The sequence below is a fragment of the Mirounga angustirostris genome, unplaced genomic scaffold, assembly GCF_029215605.1.
Source record: "Mirounga angustirostris isolate CCGP_5_RB_7025 unplaced genomic scaffold, mMirAng1.0.hap1 SCAF_17, whole genome shotgun sequence".
Lineage (NCBI taxonomy): Eukaryota > Metazoa > Chordata > Mammalia > Carnivora > Phocidae > Mirounga > Mirounga angustirostris.
Genome location: NW_026991725.1, coordinates 45,435,492 through 45,448,551, shown reverse-complemented (window position 1 = coordinate 45,448,551; position 13,060 = coordinate 45,435,492). Strand labels below are relative to the sequence as shown.

General features: G+C 55.4%; 1 protein-coding gene across 2 annotated transcripts in view; it reads right to left on the bottom strand.

The window, feature by feature from the left end:
* SPNS3 (SPNS lysolipid transporter 3, sphingosine-1-phosphate (putative)) overlaps positions 1-9,194 on the bottom strand; it is a 35,418-nt gene extending 26,224 nt beyond the window's left edge. For both annotated transcript variants that reach the window (XM_064582072.1, XM_045890147.3), the window contains exons 1-5: positions 8,483-9,194; positions 5,508-5,573; positions 1,502-1,638; positions 913-1,064; positions 230-296 (exon numbers count right to left, since the gene is read on the bottom strand). In XM_064582072.1, the coding sequence (XP_064438142.1) occupies positions 230-296; positions 913-1,064; positions 1,502-1,638; positions 5,508-5,573; positions 8,483-8,723 (663 nt within the window). In that variant the 5' untranslated portion in view covers positions 8,724-9,194. The remainder of the gene's footprint in view (positions 1-229; positions 297-912; positions 1,065-1,501; positions 1,639-5,507; positions 5,574-8,482) is intronic.
* Between the last annotated feature and the right edge of the window lie 3,866 nt (positions 9,195-13,060).

The following is a 13,060-nucleotide window of genomic DNA, read 5'->3' as shown; positions in this document are numbered from 1 at the left end:
CCACGTTACAAGTCCCTGGCTTGAGCTCACCCCGCTAGCAAACCCAGCAGCCAGCATCTGAACCCAGGGCTGTGACCTCCACAGTCGTATTCCATCCAATTTCTCAGCTGCCAATGTCTGACTCCCCCCATGGCGCCAGTGACCGTGCCAAGTGGCTAAGGCCACTGGAGGCTGGAAAGTCCCTGCCGGCCCAGGGGGATCGGAGGGAAGAAGAGGAGGCTGGACTCACTCGCAAGGCCAAACGCCAGTTCCCAGTTAGCTGCAACACGGCCGACCCCAGCACGTAGCCCAGACCGCTGCAACAGAGGGCCAAGGGGGATGGGCAGTGAGGGTGGGGGGCAGGTCCAAGGCTGCCAAGCCAGCCTGTGCTGGGCACCCCACCCCAAGGAGCTGGCTTCCTGCTACTCACAGCCCTGCCACGGAAAAAGTGAGCCACGTGAGGCCCAGATGTCCACTGCCCTTGGTCCGGTCACTGGTGACCTCTGGCTCCAGGCCCGTCCCCTGCACCACTGCCCAGTGCCGCCCTACCTGAGGACCCACGGCTCAGCTCTGCCTGACTCAGGCACTTCCAGGAAAGCTGGATCAGAGCTCAGAGGTTGGATTGCAAATCCCACTCTGACCTACCCACACACCCCCCCGGGGGATGCCTGGCCCAGCCCCACACGCTCCCCAAGCAGGCCTTCCTGAGTGTCCTAGGGTAGAGGGAGCACCTGTATTAACCCTAACACAGCCCACTGGCCAGTGTTCTCGCCTCCCTGTACAGACAAGGAAACTGAGGCCCAGAGGGGTAAATGGACCCGGCAGGGAAGGAGGCGGGCTGGGATTCAAATCCCATCCCCAGCCCAGCTTCTGTTCTGGCTCCTGTGGGCCTCAGTCCGCCACTTAGGGAAGTGGGTCCTGGGTGGTACCAACCTTCCAATAGGGATGAAGATGTAGAAGATGGCCAGCACTCGGGTCCGTTGGTCCCTCACAAAGAGGTCGTCCAGGACGGTGGGCGCGATGGTGGAGTAGCTGGCCGAGCCTATGCCCACGACTCCCCGGGACAGGAAGAAGAGCCAGGAATGCTGACACAAGACGCCAGTGAGTCCGGGATCACCCACAGGGCAAGGGACCGGAGTGATGACACGTGCCCCCGGGGGAGGAGGTGGGGATGGGGCTAAAGACCCCTGGCTGGCCTCCCAGCCCAGGACCCCCCCCCCCGCATCACACGGGTGGCCCCTGCTCCCAGGGGCCCCAGGCCCAGAGGAAGCCTTTTTCTGGGCTCCACCTTTGCCAGGCAGGTGGGTTCCCCAGACAGAAGCGGTCACAGGCAGCAGTGGGAGGTGCAGGAGAGGAAGGGTCCCGTTGAGAGCATCCAAGGAGGTGCGCTCTCTAGGCCCTGGAAGGCACCCTGCAGCGAGCCGGAAGCCCGGAATGTATGGAGGCAGGCCCATCCGCTTTCCAAGGGAGGAAGCAGGTGGGGGCAGGACCCCGGGGGCCTTGCAGGGGTGAGGGGACCTACCTGGGGGGAGATGAAGGAGCTGGAGAGGCCTGCCCCCGACCAGAGCAGGATCCCAACACTCAGAGTGGCTTTGCGGCCATGCCGGTCGCCCAGGTAGCCGAACACAGGTGCAGACAGCAGCAGGCTGCAGATGAAGACTGGGGGCACAGGCAGGGGTCACATGCGTCCCCCACTGTGGCGGGTAGGCGGACGGGCCCGCAGGCCCCCAGAAGGGACCTGGCTCAGATGCCACAAGCTGGCAGCGGCAGTGGGTGGGGGCCAGGAGGAGGAAAGGATACGGTGAAGCCGCCATCCCCGCCTAACATAACCCAACGCCCAGAGTCAGGGGCACTGGAGGAGGAGCTGAGGGGCCGGGCTCGCTCACCGTGCACCCCTCCGAGCAGCCCCCCAAGCGCCTGGGAGGCTGAGCCCCAAGTGAAGGTGGAGCCTGTCCTAGAGCAGCACAGGGGGCCCCCAGTGCTCCCCACCAGGACCCTGTCTTTGCACAACTCCCCCCCCTCCTCGCGCCTGGCGAGGCTGGTCTGACTTTGCTCTCACACCCCTGCTGGGGGCGGGGTGGCGGGAGGCGAGGGAGGTCTGCCCGGGCCTGCTCTGCAGACCAGCAGGGTCTAGAAGGAGCGGTCGCTCCCGGAGGCTGGAAAAGCCCTGGTTTTCCGAGGTAGGTAGACCATTCCCCTGACACTGTCGGTTGTATTTGTACCATTTTTTAAAGTAAACCCTTCTGAATTGGCGACTGGATTAGTGAACACATTTGCTGCTCTGCGAGGACAAAGAAACGGCCACGCTTTTGCACGACTCTGCCCTGCGCATAGGTACCCTCGCCGCTGCAAACCGCCTCCACCCTCCGCAGGTGGAGCGAGGCGGCCTGGACCCGCCTCCAGCGGAGGCCCCGCCCCACACCTGGGCCTCCATTCGCTGAGCGCAGATGATTGACCTGGCCCGAGCCTAATGAGCGTCCAGACTCGTCCCAGCTCAGGTTCCAGCCCCTCCCAGCCCCTCCCACTCCCCCCGACCTGCTCTAGTATTAGGCTGAGCCGTATGCAGTTGCAGAAATTAGGCCAGTTTTGACCTACAAAAAAACGGCAATTTAATATGGTTCGACCTAATGCTCCACAGAGAATGGTCTTTGGTGTCAGTGGTATTTAGAATTTTAATAGCTACTGCCAAAATAGGCCTCCAAAAAGGCTGTATCCATTTACACCGGCACAGAAGTTCATGCTCCCTTGCTGACATTTATAGGATCAATCATATTGTTTTTGTTCATTTAACGGTTGAAAAGCAGACGGTGTCTCGCTGATGTTTTAATCTGCATCGTCCTTATGTCCAGTGAGTCTGAGCAGCTTCCTGTGCTCACGTCCTCTGCCCATTTTTCTATGGGGCTCCCTGTGGTTTGCAAATCATGTCTCCCAGTCCTTTATATTTGTTTTAAGGATTTACAATGCAAATTCTGGGGCTAAACTACCTGGGCTCACATCCTGAACCAAAGACTGCCTAGCTGTGTGACGTTGAGCAAATTCCTTAACTCTTCTGTTCCCCTCGAATCAATGATATGAGACAGTAATTGTGCCTCCCACAGAAGGTTATGGAGATTTTAAATGAAATAAAGCATATAAAAGGCAGTGCCTACCTTTATGTAAATGCCTCATAAATGTTATTCATTGTTGTTACTAACTGCGTTTATAGTTTCAGCCACCATCATACAGAAGAGTTTAGCTTTCTTGTACTCAAATGTATCAATCTTCCTCCTGCCAGGATTGTTTCTTGTCTTCTTAAGGCATATCTTCTCTACCCCAAGGTTATAAAAATATTTCCCTACATCTTCTAATCCTTTTATGAGATTTGGGGCAGGGATCCCTTATAGGATATAAACAATTTCACCCCGCAGATGCCTTGAGATGGAGAAGCCTGCCCCCAGGGGGGAGGCACACTCATGCTAGTGCATTCCTCTGCTCCTGGCAGCTCCAGATTCAGATGACTTCGGAGACAAAGGGGAAGGAATGAAGGAGCAGGGCGTGAAGAGGAGGACTCTACAGATGGCTGCCCGGATTCAAATCCCAGCTGTGTGACCTTCAGCAAGCCCATAGCCTCTCTGTGCCCCAGGTTTGTCATGGGGGAAATGGGCACAATAATAATAATAATAATCCCTGCCCTGTGGGGTTGTTGTGAAGGGTAAATGAGTTGATATTACAGGGCACTTGAAACAGGGCCTTCTTCCACTCTGAGCCCTGTGGACAAACAGCAGGGTGGGGTTTGGGGCCATTTCACCACCACCCGGGAAGGTGAAGATTCACCTGAGGTCACTGGAGAGAGAGAGCCTGGTCGTCAGGCCTCCAACCCCTGGCACCCCCCACACACCTCTCTGGGCTGCTTCACGCACCGTGCACAGCCCTGGGACACGCACACACGTGCACACGCTTCTCTCTCCATGGCAGCTCACTTATGGAGGCCTTGTAGTAATAATCCTGCTCACCAAGGTGAGGACCAGGGAAGGCAGATCGTGACTCAACCACCATTATCTGTTTAATCTAGAAGGTTGTGGGGATTGAGCCCAGAGGGTCTCACTTTGGCTCCTCGAAGGTCAGCAGCCGCTGCTGGCCTCCGCCTCGAGACAAGAGCGGTTGGAAAAGACACGTGGTCTAAAGCAGAGGTCTGCAGGCTCTTTGCCCCAGTGCTCTAAGACGCTTATCAACCCATGTACCCTTCACGTGTTTTCAGCCGACATTTAAAACGTTTTCATCGTAAGTTTAAATAATTGCAAAGGATGTGATTTCCATCATTATTATATTTTTTAACTATATTTTCATCCAAATACTTGGGGCTGCAGATCACATTCATCCAATTGATGGGAAATGTCTGCCATCTACGGACATTTGCTCTAAAAAGTAAAACCAGTCCTTATTTGCCAAATCAATCCAACAAATCGGACTGACTGCCTGTAAGAAAGATGTTAAAATGTTGGCTTCATTTTTTCTAATTGAAATGAATGTGTTGACACCCATCCGTGACACAACATCTCACTTCTGAATTCTAAATCGTAGATAAATAGTAGACTGTCACACCAGCAGGACAGCCAGATAAGGCTTGACACTTTGCCATGGGCTTGTGGCCTGGAGGAAACATCCCAAGTTTCTGCGTCATTCTCTCTGCCTGGTTTGCACGGCCTCCCCCGCAGAAGCCAAGCATCTGTGGGGTCCCCTCTGTCTGGCACCCGGGAGGCTTTCCCACCCCAGGGCAGGGCACCAAAGGTAAACTCAGAATAGGGAAGACAGACGTTTTCCTTCCTGAAGGGGAGGCAGGGAGGAAGAACAGAGACTTTTTCTCAAGCAGGTCCATTTTAGGAAAGAAAAACACAGCCTTGAGGGTCTGTAAGTGGATTCTCTCAAAAGTCTGCTCATGTGGTCCCTAGAAAGTTTTTGTGTATCCCTAGGGGTCCCCGCAGAAACTTGTTCTGAGATGTTGGGGTAGCAGACTGTTAGGGGACGGGGCCCACAGGGAGGAGCCGCGCATGTGCTAGTTACATGTTGGGTGTGTACCCCATGCCGTGAGAGTGCATGCACGCGTGTGTGTGTGTGTGTGACCTTGGAGGTGTGGCTGCTCCCACCCCTGGACTGACTGCCGGCCCTGTGGGCCCAGACCCCGTATGAACCCATGTGGCAAGTACAGATCTCGTCTGTCTGTCTGTGTTCTGAGGGCCAGATTTTTCAGGGAAAGCCCACGGCAGGACTCCCCAGCCCCAGCCAGCATCAGGCACCCAGCTGAGCCGGGGAGGGACAGGTGACCACTCATCACGATCTGAAGCTCAGGAGCCTCCCTAGCCCCACCCCCTGCTCCTTCGCAGCACCTGCGCTCAAACCCGAAACGGCTGCTCAGGCACCAGGGCTCGGCCCAGATTCTCCCCTCCTCCCACCCACACTGGCCCTCGCAGGGACGCGGCAGGGCTCAGCCTGACCCCCTGCCCCAGCACAGGCCCTGGGCCCCAGCTCCAGAGCAGGGACTCGCTCCTTACCTGTCTGAAGCAAACCAGCACTGCTATCACTGATCTGAAAAAAGTTCTGTATGTCCAGCAGCATCCCTGTGGACAGATGGACAGCACTCAGGACATGGGAAGTGGCCTCCTGGGCCTCTAAGGGCAGCTGCCCCCGCCTGCGGGATAGGGCCCCAGCTGACCAGCGCAGCACAGAGTGTGGCTCGGGGCCCACTGCTCTCGTCCCCTCTCTGCCAGGCCACGCATATGCAAGCCCACACGCGCACAGAGAGACGGGTACACATCAACACACACGGGAACACGTATCCCAGAGGCCCAAACGTACGCCCGTGTTCATGCACAAGCATCCACCCGGGACACAGATGCACAGATGTGCAGATCCGCATCCATACGTGCAAACGGACATGCCCAGAGAAATGTGCCCGCAGAGGCGCGGACCCACACACACGCCCACGGAGTCTGCACGCCGCAGGCCTGCTCGCATACACACGTGTGCAGGGTTGCCGTACACATCCTGATCAGAGCGACCGGCAGCTCCGAGTTGCTACACGGTGCGCAGCTCGCTTAGACTACAGTGTTAATGACTATGCAGCGCTGCAGCCCTGCTCAGGTACCAGCTCCAGACATTCGTGGATGTACATACATGTGTGAGCACGGACATACAAAGACACACATGCCCTGGGCTGCACATGCGCACACGCAAGCATGTTCTTCCAGAGGCATGAGCAGACAGATGGTGCCCGTGAGAGCTTCAGAGAAGGACCCACTGGGGTCCCAACTCCCTGAGGGGGGCAGGCTCTTTCTCCACGCCAGCTGGGCCTCGGGAGCCCCTCCAAGGTCTCCCTGGGCCACAGGCCAATGCAGTGGGCACTCAGCCCAACACAGAGAGAGGAAACAGGCCCTATTCCCCGAAATCCCCTCAGCCTTTGGCAGTGCTTCAGCAAGGGTTAGTCGGAGTGGAGGCACCTGCTTATCTGAGCTGGGAGGCTCAGGCCCCATCATTAGGAAGAAGAGCAATCATCGCTGTCATTCAGTTATGAGCCGGCGGAGGGCCCAGCCCCTGAGCTGGGCCCTGCAGGTGTCCCCCTCAGAGCTGGGGGAGCAGCCCCCTCCCACCCCTCTGAGACCCGCCAGCAGGCAGAGGAAGGCCCAAGAAGCAGAGAAGCCCCGTATGAGAATTTTGTTCAGACATTGGCTTTGGGCCCGAATACCACAACATGCAACCATACCAGCCTGTATGTCTTTCCTTCCTTTTTAATACTTTTAATTACACGAATAAGACGTATTCATTGGAGAGAAAAAACAGAAACACTAATAAGCAAAGCAAAGAGTTAAAAATTCTGTAGGATCACACTCATCCTTCATCCTCAGCAGTGAGGATTTGCCCCTGGTTTTATCTGCTCCTGGGCTCCTCCCAGCCCTCTGGGGCCTTGAGTGGACCCCGCCTCCCCCCCCACCCCGTCATCTGCCCCCACAGAGCCACTTCCCACAAGAGCATGTGAAAACCACCTGCCCCCCCAGCCGTCCCTGCCGCTCACTCTGTGTGGTTTCACTTCTTCCAGCCTCCTTCATCCAAGCCAGCAGCCTCGGCCTTGTTTCCACCCAGCCAGAGGAAGTCCCAACAGGGAAGGGCCTCTGCTGGCCGGACTCGGGGCCTCCCCAGCCTGCAGGGCTCTAGGCATTCCCCACCCCACACACACCCTGCTTCTCTACCTCTTCCCCACTCAGCTCCGGCCCTCGGCCCACACACCCGCACACCCTCTTGGGCCTCCACCTACTACAGAGCAGTAGCCCCGGAACTGGATGCCCCGCGTCTTGTTCTGTCTGCACCCCTCTCATTCTAGTCCCCCCACCCCAAAAATTGTCTGTGGCTCCATATTGCCCCAACAGAAAGCCCAAGCTCCCAGCCTGGCAAACACAGAGCCTGTGATCTGGCCCCAAAGACCCTTTTAGAAGAGTTCCCTGCTGTCCCACCTCTGGTCACCTCTGCCCAGAGCACACACCCCCACTCCGTGTGCCCACACCGACCCCTCACCCAACACCCTCAGCTCACTCTATGTCCTGCCTCGCCAACTTTCTCAGCTTCAAGACCCAACCCAAATGTCCCCTCTTCTGAGTTCGGCCAGAACCCTCAGTCGCCGTCCTGGGGCCGCCCCGCGAACGTCCAGCCCGCTCTGGTCTGTGTGTGCCCTCCGAGCTCCCCAGAGATGGACTCGCGTCTGCACGCGTCTGCAGATCGGATCCTGTTCACCGCACAGCCGCTGCCTGGTGGGCTGAGCCCGTCTCTGGTGCACCAGGGTCCTGGCCTCAGGGTTGCTGCCGTGCCCCCTGACCCCCACCCCAGCCTGGCCTGGGCTTCCCTCTGCCCCACGACATGGGCATTCCTGAGCTTCGGAACCACCAGACAGACCCTCCCTGGGTCTCCAAGCCCCATAGTTCACGTTCAGTCAGTCAGTCTTGAATGTATCAGTGATGAAGAGAGAAAAGAGAGTTAAATCTGGAACAAATAAAGGAATGAATGAGTTAAGGGAATGTGTGAGTAACGAGAAGAGCAGGTTGAGCCCTGGGGCCTCCAGGAAGGAAGTCAAAATGTGCAAGGCTTGCACACAGCCCACTGTCCCAGAAGCACCCAGCCAGCGATTTCTGGGCCCGGCTGCCCTGCCCTCCACAACCTCACTCAGCATTCCACCCAGAACCTCCAGGCCTTCGCCTGAAGGCCCTCCCTGCAGCCCTCGCCCCCCGCCCCCACCACCACGCACCGACACCTGTGTGCACAGGCCTAGGTTGGGGCTGGATTGGGAACGCGATGCCTCCCCGCCCCCCGGGCTTGGCTGAAACTCCCTCCAGCAGGGAGAACGGCAGGGATGTACTCCACAAGGAGACAGTTTGCAGGATGGAGGGCACCGTGGATGCACCGTGCTGGCTGGTGGCAGGGCGACCATGAGTGAGTGGCAAGCAGGTGCTTCCCAGGACGCCGCCCGCCGTCGCCTCCTCACCTGCAATGATGAACCAGTTCATGTAGTTCAGGAGGTTGATGTAGCAGAGCACCGCGGCGGCCAGCCAAGCCCACCAGCGGGGCAGGTTCCAGGGGGCGGACGCGGTCCCAGGGGGGCACAAACCTGCGCCCGAGGCCCAAGGGTGCCCCCCCGGCCCGGGCTCCCAGCACTCCGCCGACATGGCCCCAGCCTCACCAGCCCGAGCTCCTGTCCCAGGATGGCTGCCGGGACAGAGGCACATCAGCTCTGCACCGAGTCACTTCCTGTGGGTTCCCGGCCCCCCGACCTCAAAGTAGCTGCCCTAACTGCTGCACATCTTATCGCAGGTTCCTCCTGAGCCCACCGCAGGCTGGCCCTCAAGGTTTCACCACCCCAGGCTCTGAAGTCCGCTGGGGGCCTCCCCCGGGTGACAGGACATGATGGTCCCCTTGACCTCGCCTGCAGCTTCGGCGGCTGCAACGAGGAAGAGAAGCTTAACGCGACGGGAAATGAGATGAGTCTCCGGAGCCCTGCTCTGCAAAAGAGGGTCTGGCTGCCCGCACAAGAGATGGGCTGTGAGTGCAGGACGTGAGCCGGGCCAGATGGGGAAGGCTGGGTGCTGGCCGGGAGAGCAGCACCCAACTGTGAGCGAGGTCAGCACCTTTCCCACTCCGGTGCCCCACCTGGGGAGGCAGAGGTGACGGAGGGGCTGCCCCCGGAAGGACAACGGACTCGAAATCCAGGGGGAGGGGCAAGATATTGGCACAGTCTCAAAGTGTCTCTTTACAGAATGTTTATTATTAGCGGGGGCGGGGGGGGGAGTAACCATACAGTAGAAGAATCAGGCAATGTCTAGAACAAGGATTAAAGTAACACCACCGCCAAGAGCAGAGGGCATTGTGTGTGTGTGTCCCCCCCCCGGAGGCCCTGAGCCGGCCACATGTCACCTAGGCAGGGTTCCAATCAGGAATGCACGGCCCGAATCTAACGAGGAAGCATCAGACACACCCAAATTGAAGGACACTGTTTTTTTTTTTTTAATAGACTATGTTCTAGAGAAGTTTTAGGTTTACAGCAAAATTGAGCAAAAGATTGATTTTCTGTACATCCTCTGCCCCCCCCACAGCCTCCCCCATTATCAACACCCCCACCAGAGGGGGACGTTTCTGATGACTGATGACCCTACACCCACACATTGTTGTCACCCAGTCTGTCGCTTACGTTAGGGTTCACCCTTGATGTTGCACGTTCTGGGGTTCAGACAAGTGCGTGGTGGGTGTCCACCTTAATGGTATCACGCAGGGAAGTTTCGCGGCCTTGAAAGTCCTCTGTGAGCTGCCTGCCTCCCTGCCCACCCCTGGCAATCACTGTTTTTACCATCTCCATAGTTACGCCTTTTCCAGAAAGCCGTAGAGTCAGAACCACACAGTATGGAGCCTTTTCAGACTGGCTTCTTCACTCAGCAATATACATTTAAGGTGCTCCCATGTCTTTTCATGGCTTGGTAAGTCATTCTTTTTCATGCTGAAAAATACTCCATTGTCTGGACCACACTTTATTTATCCATTCATCTACTGAAGCACATGTTGGTTGATTGCAAATTTTAGCGATTATATATGAAGCTGTCAGAATCATCTGTGTGTGAGTTGCTCTGTGCACTCAAGTTTCAACTCCCTTGAGTAAACACCAAGGATTGCAATTGCTAGATTGCACAGTAAGAGTATGGAACACTATCTTTTTAAAAGGTACTGTATTTATTTTTTAAGATTTATTTATTTACTTGAGAGAGAGTGTGCACATGGTGGGGAGGAGCAAAGGGAGAGAGAATCCCAAGCAGACTCGCAGCTGAGCATGGAGCCCTACGAGGGACTCGATCCCATGACCCTGAGATCATGACCTGAGCTGAAGTCAAGAGTTGGACACTTAACCAACTAAACCACCCAGATGCCCCTTAAAGGAACTGTATTATGCAAAAATGTCAAAGTCATAAAAGACTAAGGAAGACCGAGGGATTATTTCAGAGTAAAGGAGATGGAAGAGCTGTGATAATTTAGTGCAACATGGACCCCAGACTGGAGGGAAATGCGTGTTATTGGATCAACTGATAAGATTGGAATGCAGACTGTAGACCAGGAAGACATACACCAGCATCGATCGTACTGAAGTTGATGATGGTACTGTGGTTGCGTAGATGAAGCCCTTATACTGAAGTATTTAAGGGTAACAGACCACCGAATGTGCAACTGACCCTCAAGTGGTTCATGGAAAAAAAAAGTAGAGCTAGCACGAGAGCAAATGGGGCAAGACGTGAAGAGTAGATGAGCTTGGGTAAAGATTGTGTGGGTGGGAAAAAGTAGGGATAGTACGAGAACAAATGGGGCAAGACGTGAAGAGTAGATGAGTTTGGGTAAAGATTGTGTGGGTTTCTCTCCGAACCATATTATAATTTTTTTGTAAGTTGAAAATTATTTCAAAATAAAAAACACAAAAGCACAAAATGACAAACAACCCAATTAAAAACAGGCAGCAGACTTGAATAGATATTTCTGCAAAGATGTCCAAACGGCCGACATGCACGTGAAGAGATGTTCACTATCACTAGTCACTAAGGAAAGGCGGATCAAAACCACAATGAAGATGGATGTTCTTTGAGCAGCTACCCAGTGGGCTCTGTGTTGGCTTTACCTCTGTTCTTACTGGAATAGTGTGACAGAAGATGCTTTGCCTCTTAAAAAAATAACACAATGAGAAACCAGTTCATATGCACTAAGATGACTAGAATTAAAATTGTTTTCATTAAAAAAAATAATAACAAGTTTGGTGAGGATGTGTGGAGAAATTGAAACCCTCATACTTTGCTGGTGGGAACGGAAAAGGGTTCGGCATCTGTGGAAAACAGTGTAGTGGTTCTCCAAAAGGTCAAACTTAGAATTAAACCACGACCAGCAATTCCACTCCTGGGTGTATACCCAGAAGGGTTGAAAACAGGGACTCAAGCAAATACTTGCCCGCAAATGTCCATAGAAGCACTATTTGCCATCGCCCGAAGGTGGAAACAGCCCAAAAGCCCGTCAACTGATAAACAGGCAAAGCAGGGTAGCCTTCTCGGGTCCCTTCCCTCTTCGGGAGTTTCGTACTCTATCATTCAGTAAACTTTACTATTGCTCAATAAACTTTGCTGCCCACCAAAAAACAGGCAAAAAACAGGCAAAGCAAATGTGGGTTGTGCGTGCAGCGGAATACTATCCAGGCACAAAAAGGGATGGGGTCCTGATCCATGCTACCACACGCTCGAAACATCGTGCTAAGTGACAGAAGTCACACGCAAGGGGCCACACACTGTATGATTCCATTTATACAAAATATCCCAGATAGTTAAGTCCATCAAAACAGAAAGCAGACTCATGGTTGCCAGGGGCTGGGAGGAGCAGGAAATGCTCCATGGGTTCGGGGTCTCCCCTGGGGCGATGGGATGTTTTGGAACTGGATAGAGGTGATGATGTCACAACACTGTGAAAGTACCAAATGCCACTGGGTTATATGCTCTGAAATGTTTAAAACCTTACGTTATGTGAATTTCACCTCGACTTTTTAGAAGAGCTAAAGCAAACCAAGAAAAAGCCAGTCTGGAGACATGTCGAGAACATGAGCTTTGCTGGCGGACCAGCCAGGGTTCAAATTCCAATTTTGCTTCTTCTGAGCTACATGCTTAGTGCAAGTCCACAACCTCTCTGGGTCTCGGGCTCCTCACCAGCGATAGTTGTGCGGATGAACTGAGTCAAGCGCGTGTAGCTTTCCCTGCTGGCCCGAGTGGGGGCTCACAGGAAGCATCTGGGGAGGGGGAGGCTGGCTTTATCACCACTGTGGGGGTGGCGCTCACCACCTGCCCCGTGGGGGTGGTCTTGGCAAAGCCAAGGGAAGCTCAGAATCAGGCCCTCAAGCAGGAGCACGCACAGCTCCAGGGCCGAGGGCCTGTGTGTGGGGCAGGGTCGCCAGGCATCCCTCCGATCTCCACACCTCGGGCTCCTGGGGTAGTAATAGAACATACCCTCTACTTCTGTGGCTCTGTTGTGGTTGTTGTGCCGTAAACAAGATCATGTTTGAAAAATGCCCAGAACTTTGCCTGGTTTTGAGGAAGTGCTCGGGGTTTCCCTGGCCCGGGACTTTGGAGCAGTTTCCCCGGCTGGGACTTTGATCCTGGCCCTGCCCTCGGATGCATGATAAGCAGAGCTACATCCTCACGTGGAGTCTTGAGTACAGCCCCGGAGCGTGATGCAGGTGCACGCATCCTGCCGATGACGCGAGAGCTTTGCGCGTTATGAGCATGAGACCGGGCTGCTCCCAGTCACCCCGCTCCAGGGTCCGGCCCTCACTACGCCAGGCCAGAACACCACCCCGTCCCGGCCTTCAGAGCTCCCGGGATGGGTCCAATCAGGGAGGCTGGGCATCAGCCGGGAGGGCAGAGTGCAGGCTCACACGGGATGTGTCCCCGGTGGGGAGGTTCTGGAAGAGGAGGCTGTGGTAACAAAACCGGGGGTGGGGCCAGCAGGGCGACACAGTCTCGGATGCTCGGGTAAGGAGCCTGGGTACCAACACTGC